Genomic DNA, 11,385 nt, shown 5'->3' on the forward strand with positions numbered 1-11,385 from the left:
CATTGCTTGGGGCTTTTTGTACCTAAGACTCATCCACTTTCTACATACCCTCTAAAGACACAGGCTGGCAACCCATGGGTCACTCGGTGAAGAGGTCTTCCCTGTACTTCCCAGCTTTGTGTTAGCCACTGCTTTGTTGTATTCCTGTTTATGAGAGCATATAAATGAGTGGGAGAGGCTGGAGACATCCCAGAGAGAGGTAGACTCTCTGCTATGAATGTGTATGAATGAGAAAGGAGAGAAAAGGGGGTGTTCCTGCCAACATTGGTTTTTGTAGGCCCCGATCACTTTTCTCAAGGGAATGCAGTCTCCGTTCCTATAATAGTTGCCTGCCCTTGCCCTTGTGGTCAGAAATGCTCTTGTAAACTGGCTATTGTGCTCTAAGTTCAGATTGTTAATGGCACCTAGATAGGTATTTACTGTAGATGCTCCTCTGTAGATGCTGCTAAGCTTTGGTGGTTGATTTTTTTTAAGGCTAGCTTGTTGGGAATTAAGCCAGGTGTGGGTTTAGGTTTAATTGTCTTTTATTTCCCCAATTTAGCTTTGACGTGGCTGGGCATTTTATAAGTTGTCTTGAATTTATTGTTACCACCTGAGCATCCAGAAACTTAATTAGCTTACGGTGACAAGGTGTGTGGCAAATGTTGCAAGTCTGCCAAGCGGAACGACTGAAATAGATGCTTGTATTATGGATTAATGCCTACCATTAATTTAGGTGTCTCATTTGCATTGCTTACTAATAAATCCATGTGCCTAATATAAATGGATTTGTGCACTGTATTTGCTAAAAAAACTGAGCTGTAAATTAGGAAGTTCTCAATTCAAATTTCAGTTCTTTGTAGCCTTAAGGTGGCCTTCCATTTATTTATATGTATATTCCTGACCTACCTGGTATTTGAGACAGAAAGGTGGGATATAGTTTTAACAATATCATGCTACTATATTGTTGAAAAAGAACTTTAGAAATCCAAAGGTGATCGGGGTTGAAGTGTGTTATTCAGTAATGACACATGCACCTGCCAATATCCTATTCATTTATTTGAATTTTTAGCCTTTACTAGCTCTAGGAGTCAGGCGTTCACCTTGTAAAAGATGATTCTCTGTTCTTGAATGGTTTAACAGTCTAAGGCAATGCAGGAGGATTGGAGAGAGAAAATAATTGCTGTAATACTTCTTTTCGTAGGGTCTAGCCAGTATAATGCTTTGAATGTGCCGTTACACAGTAGAAGGCGACAGGTGAGTAATAAATCTAAATTATTAACCTAAAAGGTTTGCACCATCTTTGGCTTAAGGCTTTGGGATGGTGCAGAGCAAATAATAGAACCACAGAACTGTAAAGCTGGGATGCTTGTTCTCTCTTAGCTATGGGTGGAAAAAAGTAAGAAGCAAAGCGGGAGGAGGAACATTTTAATATCCAATGCATTTCGGACTTCTCAGGCACCTCATCAAGGACTGAAGTTTAGTCTTTTGTTATACTGTCTTCAATTTCCTCATACTGTGGAAGATCATACAAGAGATTCAACTTCTGTATTTGAAATGTACACTGTATTTGAAGTTTACACTGTATTTGAACCTGAGAGATCTGAAGCATGTTGGATATTAAGCATTTTTTCCCAAAGTCCTTTGCTTCTTGCCCACCCTTTATCACCATTTGCCTGGGATTCCCCATCTTGCCAGATCTTAGTTAATGCCTCCCAAGTATTCATGACTGCAGAAGGGGGGATTTACGTATAAGCTGTTGGTAGCAATTTGACATAAGGGTCAAAAGAGCAGCCACCTGTTTTCAGAGGTAGAACGGGCTCTCCCAGAATTCTGCTCCTTGGAGATGGCAAAAAGTCATTTGTCTCAGCCCCACCCACCAAGACTGAAAAAGAGCTTGGCATTAGTGCTGTAGATGAGGAACAGAAGTACAGCACTGCTCCAACTCTCTAGGTTGAGATTTTAATACGGTAAAACTTGCTGCTGTCCAAGTCTTTGCACATGGTCTTCTAAACAATTAAGATGATAGAAGGATGCCTAGTATATTGGCTTTCATTCCCACCACAAAATGCATTCTGGTTTTGTTGCTGAAAAATGAATGAGAAGCACCAAGATCTTTTTGGCCATGGCCCCGGCCTGGTGGAACACTCTCTCACAAGAAACTAGGGCCCTGCGGGATTTGACATCTTTCCTCAGGGCCTGCAAGACAGAGCTGTTCTGCCAGGCCTTTGGTCGGGGTTCAGTCTGATTCTTTTCTTTCTGTATAAGAACAAGCATTAAAGAGGCCTCCTAGCCCGCTCACAGGTCCTTTATAAGACCAGTGGTAACAGTTGGCTCTGAAGAATATTAACCGCTCTCAATTTTACCCGTGGACTGCCATCTGTCCAGATTTAAATTTGCTCTGAACTAATTTTAAGATGTATTTTAACTAATTGATTGTTCTTATGTTCTTAGTATACTGTCTTAGTTTCATGATGTTAGCCCCCCTGAGCCTGGCTCCGGCTGGGGAGGGCAGGGTACAAATAAAAATTTATTATTATCATCAAGATTTTGCCCTGATACAATCAGATCACAGTGCTCTTAATCTGCTTCTTCAGCCAAAGAACCTTTGCAGCGGGGAGGAGGTCTGTCATATTTGAATCTTCTGTTTGTTCAGTTACGAGCTTTTCTGGGAAAGGCCTTTTGTAAAAGAGATTGCTCTCCATCAAAATAAGAGTGAGCTGCATCACTGCTCTTTGTACCTTGCAGTTGAAGTTGCGTGACCTTGCTGGCCAAGCGCTGGCCTTTGTTCAAGACCTGGTGACGGCCCTTCTGAATTTCCATACCTACACAGAACAGCGAGTCCAGATTTTCCCTGTTGATTCCGCCACAGATACAATATCGCCATTAAATCAGAAGGTAAGCTGGCTTGGGGTGAGCTTTACGTAAAGAGATTAAAGTGGACATACGATAAGCACACTATGTGCCAGCTTGCTGCATTTTTCTACAGCGGATGCAATGTAGCTGTTAAAACAATCTCCTTTTTTATTTGTGCAAAATTGTACAGAATGGGGTGAAAGTTTCTCACCACACATGTCTTCCAAGGTAACATTACGGCTGTTTTGTATGCAAAGGATTCCAGGTTCAATCCCTGGCACCTCCAGCTGAAAGAGCAGTTATCTCTCTGTCCAAGATGCTGGAAAGCCAGTTGAAGAATAAAAATAAAAATAATAATTCCCAGATTCTTTTTTTTTTAAAAAAAAACTTTGTTATGTGATGTTGGGCAGTAATGTTCTGAGCCTTTGCTGCTGCATTGCTTTTATATGTACTCTGTTTTGAAAATATTTAACAGTAAGGTGCCTTAGGGAACTCTGTAGTGATGAAGCTGTGGGTTATAATTACCGTATTTTTCGCTCTATAGGACACACTTTTTCCTCTCCAAAAATTAAGGGGAAATGTGTGTGCGTCCTGTGGAGTGAATGCAAGCTTCTTGGCTTCAGTGATAGCACCGCGAAGCCTCCGAAGCGCAGAGGGAGTGCTGAAGCCTGGAGAGCGAGAGGGGTCGGTGCGCACTGACCCCCCTCGCTCTACAGGCTTCAGGGATAGCTGCCTGAAGCCTCTGGAGCGCAGCAGGAGGTCCCACTTCGCTCCGAAGGCTTTGGGTTCCTTTTGCTGAAGCCAGAAGAGCAAGACTCTCCTGGCTTCAGCAGAGAGGGAGAGCTGCGCAGAACCCCTTCAGCGAAGCGGGAGGAGAAATGGAAGGGGCTCCGTTTCTCCTGCTGCTTCGTTGAAGGGGCGCTGAGCAGAGAGGGGGAGAATATTTTTTTTCTTGTTCTCCCCCTCTAAAACAAGGTGCGTCCTATGGTCGGGTGCGTCCTATAGAGCGAAAAATACGGTAAATAGTCACAGGATATGGTTTTGTAAATAAAATAAAATACATCTTAACTTCCCTTGGCCAAAATGCCTGCAAAGAGTTTTGCTTCAGGGTTTCTGAATGTTCCCTTTCTCTAACTTCCTCCCTCTCCCAGCCCCCATAGTCCAAAATAATCTGTCCACCGCACCCCTGGCATACAGCAGTTCAAAAGCAGTGCTGGTAATCTGTTTTAATGCCAAATAGTTCCCTGACTTCGCAAGCAGTGCCTGCTGGAACCACTGACAGGTCTCTCTTGGTTTAGTTTTCGCAGTACCTTCATGAAAATGCATCCTATGTTCGCCCCCTGGAAGAAGGAATGCTACACTTGTTTGAGAGCATCACTGAGGACACTGTCACAGTTCTGGTAATATGGTTGTCCTTATTGTCACATTCCGTGTATGAGACAGGTTGCTACTAAATACCTGAGAGACATTTTCTTCTTTTCTCTTCAAAGGAGACAACTGTGAAATTGAAATCCTTTTCTGATTACTTAGCATCTTATGTCTGCTTTCTCAGGAAGATTCTTCCTTATCAGTTGAAAAGGTACTTTCCTCCTTTTTGATCTGCACAATGGGAACTATAATTCAGTGTGCTGTTCATAAATTATATTAAGAGTCTGAGAGCAGCATGGTAACATACCTCTGGTTCTTGAGAATGTTCATAATGATATTTGACAATGAATATTTCAAAGGTGTCGGCGGGAGGTGGGGAGTTACTTTATTTTATTTTAGCAACTGTCATTATCTGTCTGAGAGGGCATTGCTTCCAGTGTTAGATTGCTTAATGTGACTCAGGATCTCTTGTGCAGTGTGTTATCGAATGGTCATACATTGATTACAATGGATCTACTAATGTGATTAACATTGAATATCACCCAGAGTTTTAGCAGCTTTCGTATAAATGTCATTCTCGCCCATGCATCTTGTTAGAGAGCCATCTTCATATTTATTTGTGTATATATATTTGGGCATTTTTACCTCACTCTTTAACCCAAAAAAGTTGCAAGACTGACGTACAGAGATCAGTAAGAAGACAGCCCCTATCCTCAGACTTACTATCAAAAATACATAGCACAAGAGGAAAATATTTTGAAGGGAGAAGGAAAAAACCCTCAAGCACTAGTTCTTAGTTGCAGAGTTCTTAAAATAATCAACTGCAGCAGAAAGTTTTTCAAGGAGAGACAGAAAGAGAAGTTGTTGGTCTCTCATCTGAGCCAGCGGAATGGCCTGGTTTCTTCTCTTCCTCACTGACCTATAGCCTGCTGTAGTGGATGCCGCCAGGTGAAAGTGATGAAGGCGCCTGACAAAGTTAAAAGCAGAACTGTTTGCGAGTTTAGTAATTTTAACTGATTCTTTGTCTGCCTTTTAAATTTTATTTATAAACGTACAACTCACCTTTCCAACACAAAGCGTCAAAGGCAATGTACAATGCTAAGAACTCACCTAAAACTAATAAAATAGTAAAGAGAAAGGAATGCAAACAGCAGCATTTCAACCAGTTGCTTAAATTTATGTATCATTGAAGCATTGATATGGGTTCCTTTTTGACATTTTGAACAAACCCTCAATAGCCACTTGTTCAGAAAAGTGCCCCACAATGTTTATCTCATCTTTTCTGAATATCATGTATTTTTTTAAAAAAAACAACCACTACCACCTTAATACTCACTTTTAAAAACATAAATTCATATGTTCCTAGTTTGGAAGAAGAGTGTGAATCTTCTCTTTGCACAGCTGCGTTAAGAGCCAGGAACATGGAGCTTCAGAGAGACATGAAGAAGCTGACTGCAGTCTTTGAGAAGTTGCACACCTACATTAATCTTCTTGCCTTACCTAGTAAGTAGCAGCAGCAGCAGCAGACCAGGGCAGCTGAAATACCATATTGCAGGATCTAAAATTTCAAAATTCAGTGTGATAAGTATTGAATCTGGTGGGTGGGTGCTTCTGTTTTTGCCAGACCAACATCAACTTACATGCATGTCATTGCCTCCGTTTATTGTATGAAAGGATCTGGGGTATCTAGGGATTTGTAGGCCATGGAGAGCAGTTGCCTTTTTGTCACTAGTATGACTCTGATATAAATATTTAAGAATTATGCTCCAGTGATCAATCCCCTGGTTGTGTACCTTTCCTGGGCTTTTCCAGATACAACAATGCTAGTATATATATATTTCTTTTGAACAAAACTTCCTTAAGCTGTAGGTACAGTGTTTTTATATGTGTACTGAGATTGGAATCAACACTGAATAAGAGCGAGACTTGTATTTTACAGAAAGTGGACAAGAAACGAATCAAGGGATTTTGTTGGAATACTCCATAATTTGATTATGGGTAGTAGTATTTATAGGATTCCCTCCCCAGCCTTATCCAAATTCTTCACTTGATCAGGAATCTGAACTTCTCGTGAACTTCAAAAATTTAAGGGACTCTGATTTCTTCCCTGTTTTGGACTGAGGAAGCTGGATAATCGCTGGTTGCATATTGCTCTTTTATGGCAGCCTTTGCCAACCTAGTGCCCTGCAGTTGGTTGTTCTGGCTAGGGGTGAGAACATCCAGAGGGCACCAAGTTTGTGAAGGCTGCAATCCTTCATAGAATTGTATAGTTAGAAGGGAACCCAGGGGTCATCTAGCCCAACCGACTGCAATTCAAAAATGCCCCCACCCTTTTAACGAAACCAGGCCTCTTATAAACTGTTTTGCTGGTGGGAACTATTCTATTTGGAAAATGCCCCTTTTTCTCCCTGACACTTGTCATTCCATTTGGATTTTCTGCTCTTTGTACAACTCCCAGGTACAAATCCAGACCGTCTGCTTCGTACAAACTTCAGCACTCTGCTCACATACATTGCTTCAACCCTTAATGGATTTCACGATGTCATGAAAGGTGAGACTGGCTGAAGGATATACAGCTTTTTTTTATTATTAAAAAAATGACACGTTAGCGCCCTGGTCACTTAACACTTTATGGGTGGTGGGTGGATGTTATAAAGATTTAATGGCCTTTGCATGGTCGGCCTACCTAGTATGTGCTTCAACAAAAGGGAGAAACAAATCATACTCAAATACAGTGTTGTTGTTTTTTACTGATACAATTTTTCAACCATATGCAAAAATAACAATAAATACTGGTAATGTATCTTGGTAATAACCCTGTGAAATGGGTCAGGGGTGGCTTACATTGACTTTTACCATGGAGTGGAAATTTGAACCCGTATCCCTCCACTACTCAGTACTGGCTCTCCACTGAAATAAGGGGAAAGTGTTGCAAGAAAATATCCACAGGATTGGACTGTAAGGTTTGAAGCACAAGGTTTATAGTGAAATTAAGTATTTCTAGCATAATGTAAAGAGTTCTGCCTAACTACATTGAAACAGAAGATATGAAGTCCATTTTCGTTAAGGGCAATACTCAATAATGAAGCGGTTCTAGCTACTTCCTACTATATTCTTCTTTCCTGCTGTCTAGGTGTGCCAGGCAATCGGGATTTGCTCAAAATATAGCTAGCTCAGTGGTAGAGCGCATGCTTTGCATGTGGAAAGTTTAATCTCTGTAGGATTGTCTCCACAGATAGTCGTATCTGTCTTTTGAAAGTGCTTTCCTAGGTAGAAAAAGCGACATTTAGCAAGAAATGGGATTTTCTGACTGGATCTGAATGAGAGGTTCGGAGGGCGATGTACACAACTGATGCAAGTTCATTCTTTCTGGTTTTAGATATTTATAAGCATTATAGTCAAAAAGCTGCTTTGGAGCAAGAGCTGCCCACAGCCACACAGAAGCTCACCACCACCAACGACTGCATCTTATCATCTGTGGTAGCATTAACAAACGGAGCCGGCAAGGTAACTTCTTTTCTTACACAAAGTGCCCGTCACAGCAGCCTAAATCAGCATTGTGAAACTAACACGAGCTTGCAGCCTCTCTGTGATGTATCTGTATCTAAATTCATGCAAAAGTTCTCTTTTATTGTCACAAATTGGGAATCTTTATAAAGCAGAAAGTTGTTGTTCTTGTGATGCATTCCTTGAAGGTAAAGCTTAGGGGGTATAAAATTGTGCAGCTAGAAAGTATGTTCATAAGGACGCAGTGACATAAGCGCCCCACAGGATCAGGCCAGTGACCCATCTAGTCCATCATCCTGTTCTCACAGTGGACAACCAGATGCCTGTGGGAAGCCCCAAAGCAGGGCATGAGTGCAGAAGCACTTAGTTGTGACTCCCAGCAACTGGTATTCAGAGACACACTGCCTCCAATATTTCAAGGAGGAGAACAACAACAACAACAGCAACAATTTATTTATACCCCGCCCATCTGGCTGGGTTTCCCCAGCCACTCTGGGCGGCTTCCAACAAAATATTAAAATACAATAGTGCGCCAAACATTAAAAGCTTCCCTAAACAGGGCTGCCTTCAGATGTCTTCTAAAAATCTGGTACAGTAGTACCTCGGGTTACAGACGCTTCAGGTTACACACTCCGCTATCCCAGAAATAGTACCTTGGATTAAGAACAGTACCTCAGGATGAGAACAGAAATCACGCGGTGGCAGTGGGAGGCCCCATTAGCTAATGTGGTACCTCAGGTTAAGAACAGTTTCAGGTTAAGAATGGACCTCCAGAACGAATTAAATTCTTAACTCGAGGTACCACTGTAGTTGTTTTTCTCTTTGACATCTGGTGTGAAGGCGTTCCACAGGGTGGGTGCCACTACTGAGAAGGCCCTCTGCCTGGTTCCCTGTAACTTGGCTTCTCGCAAGTAACCATCACTGCTTTGAAATATTCCCCCCCCCCATGAATCAAGCAATATATAGTTTTAAAGAAATAAATGAATAAAAGTCATTGATCGCTTTATCATTAATGGATTTGTCTTATCCTCTTTTTAAACCAGTGAAGCTAGTTGCTGTCACATCACCCTGGAGCAAAATCCATGGTATAAAATGTGGGCTGTATGAAGAAATATTTCGTTTTCACTGTCCTGAATCTCACACAGCTCAGATGGGCCTGGTTTTCTAGTATTATATGAGGAGGAAACCTTCACTGCAGGCATGCCTTGCACACCTCTTTCATGTCCCCACAGCTCACCTTTAAAAACCCCAAAAACAAACCTAAAAAACCGCAAATGCTGCAACACGCTGTTAATCTAAAATGTAAGCAAATGGTTCCAAGTTCCTTGTGGTTTTGCTGAAGTAGGATGAAGGGGAACACATAAGCTCAGGACTCTCTCTGCATCTCATTCTTCTAGCTCTAAACTATCCAAACTTGCCCAGTGTTTTAAATCTCTGCATTTGTATGTTTAGGTTGCTTCATTCTTCAGCAATAACTTAGACTGCTTCACTGCATCGCTGAGCTATGGGCCTAAGGGAGGAATGGAGTTTATCAACCCCCTCTCGGCGGAGTGCATGCTTCAGTACAAGAAGAAAGCAGCTGCTTACATGAGATTGCTGAAGAAGGTTTGTGCCTGTTCAAGAACAATAGCTGTAGTGCAGTGACTTGGATCCCTTGGACACGCTCTAAAAATCCTTTTGATGTGGGATTGGATTCTCTCCGCCCATGAATAAGTGGTTCTTTGTTGCTGATGAAATCATTTTTTGTTCCCGAGCTGTATACTTGCTTGGGGCAGAGCTGTAGGAAAGATTGTGGAGCGTGATGATTGTTGGATATATACGAGACCAATATACACCAGCCTTTGCGCTCTCTGTTTATGGAAATATGGCTGGGTGGGGCAGGCTGTATGGATGGAATGTCATTATTAGTATGTGTGGAAAAATCTGGGCAGGGTGGTCTCTCAGCTTAGTAGTCGAATAGAGATGATGGACATTTGTTAGCAGGACAGGATCAATATGTTTGCATAGGCCAAGGTTTGTTTGGGGATGGAGCAAATTAGGAGTTTAGTGTAACTAGAGCTGTTGAAAAGTTTGATGAGGCCACTGCAGGCTTATTGTCTTCCTTGTCTCACTTGAACCATAGAGTGGGAGGGACACGAGTGCATCTTTTATTATGCCACAAATTTCGATCTTGGGCGACTTTGGAGTTTCTAAGCCACAGACTTGCATTGTAGGACTAGAACCCTTCTCCTTGCACAGAACCCTGCCACATCCCATCATGTCACACTTTAAACAAAATAAGGAGGAGCACTCAAACAGTATATAGAGTTCACTCCACCTCTTGTCTGAAGTGGTGCGGTTCAGTGGCAAATAAATCACATGAATCTGCTGAGTTGTGTTTTTTCAGTCCCAGACTAATCTAATGAAATGTGAAATATTAAAAACTCAAGCTGCTGTAAGTTAGTTGATTGCCTGTGGGCGTGGGTGGGTTGGGTTTTTGCTTATAGCTGGAAGAAAAGTGACAGTGGAGGCAGCTCCCAAATTTTAGTTAGTTGAGTGGGATTCTTGGTCATTAGCTAGGAGCTGCTTTAAGGACAGACCTGTTGCATGCTAACTCCCATAGCATCCCATTAGACCCCTTGTCACCCTGTTTCAGGCTCTCTTTTACTATTTTCACACCATCCTAATTCCTCCCCCTTCTTTCTGCCTGCTGCCAGCATCTCCCACAACTCTTTTGTTACCTTCATGCTTATATGACAGGACTTCCGATGGTGTTTCCAGCTGAAAAACCTGCCGTCTGAATGACATGCAGCTGTTTTCATTCATTGTTTGAGATCCGGTCCACGCATGGAATGCACAGTGGCTTTCCTCTGTTGCTTTCTGCCCAAGGCACTTCAGAGCAATGCTGCAGCTGTGTGTTTTCTCTTTGTTCTTTGCCTCCCCCCCCCCCTCCAAAAGTGTAATATACCAGGCACAGATCTCTGCCACCAAGGGCCTGGAAAGCATCAACAAATACTTTTGCTAGCGAGGGAGGGAGGGAGAGCAAGCGGGCAGGGGAACTTAACGCTTCCCATATGTAACCCAACTCACTGAAGTCATGTATATCTTTTGGCTCTAGCCATGTTGCGATTCAGTGCCTTATGAAGAGGCCTTGGCCAACCGCAGAGTTCTTCTGAGTTCCACGGAGAGCAGAGAAGGCCTTGCACAGCAGGTATTCAGTCGTCCGACACGTAGCTGTTCCTAAGCTTAGTGCGCTCACTGAAACTGTATTAAATTTGATAGTCTCACTCTCCTAACATCATTTAATGCTCATAGCAATGCATCTCTAAATAGGGAATTGATGGGTGAGTTTTTGCAGACTGTGCCAATTTTGCATTTGTTCTTTTGTAAGCCTGATCCACACATCATCATCATCATCATCATCATTATTATTATACTTCACCAGCCACTCTGGGTGGCTTCCAATACATAGAAAAATACTATTTTGTATTTACATACATACTTTTAATGGATTTTTTCCCACAAAATGTGCACCTATAAACAAAATATTAGTAAAAAAAATTACCATATATTTTGCTCTATAAGACACACCTAGTTTTTAGAGGAAAAGCCAGCAAGAGCCGCAGACACGCTCGCTCGGCGCAGCTCTTTAAAGATAGAGCGGCTCTTGCTGGCTTTTCCGGGAGGTGGGAGAAT

At 42.2% G+C, this 11,385-nt stretch overlaps 1 protein-coding gene and 1 long non-coding RNA gene across 3 annotated transcripts in view; one reads left to right on the forward strand and one right to left on the reverse strand.

The window, feature by feature from the left end:
• PPP1R21 (protein phosphatase 1 regulatory subunit 21) overlaps window positions 1-11,385 on the forward strand; it is a 39,218-nt gene that overhangs the window by 15,051 nt on the left and 12,782 nt on the right. For both annotated transcript variants that reach the window (XM_083733302.1, XM_083733301.1), the window contains exons 8-16: window positions 1,184-1,236; window positions 2,728-2,877; window positions 4,134-4,235; window positions 4,326-4,414; window positions 5,570-5,706; window positions 6,662-6,754; window positions 7,583-7,710; window positions 9,163-9,315; window positions 10,808-10,900. In XM_083733302.1, the coding sequence (XP_083589428.1) occupies window positions 1,184-1,236; window positions 2,728-2,877; window positions 4,134-4,235; window positions 4,326-4,414; window positions 5,570-5,706; window positions 6,662-6,754; window positions 7,583-7,710; window positions 9,163-9,315; window positions 10,808-10,900 (998 nt within the window). The remainder of the gene's footprint in view (window positions 1-1,183; window positions 1,237-2,727; window positions 2,878-4,133; window positions 4,236-4,325; window positions 4,415-5,569; window positions 5,707-6,661; window positions 6,755-7,582; window positions 7,711-9,162; window positions 9,316-10,807; window positions 10,901-11,385) is intronic.
• Window positions 4,421-5,631, reverse strand: LOC310842188. Its single transcript, XR_014562980.1, has 3 exons — window positions 5,540-5,631; window positions 5,266-5,313; window positions 4,421-5,170 (listed from the first exon to the last, which is right to left on the reverse strand). It is a non-coding gene; the product is annotated as an uncharacterized lncRNA (long non-coding RNA).

This window comes from Podarcis gaigeae, assembly GCF_964106915.1.
Source record: "Podarcis gaigeae genome assembly, chromosome: 3".
In the NCBI taxonomy this organism is placed as follows: Eukaryota; Metazoa; Chordata; class Lepidosauria; order Squamata; family Lacertidae; genus Podarcis; species Podarcis gaigeae.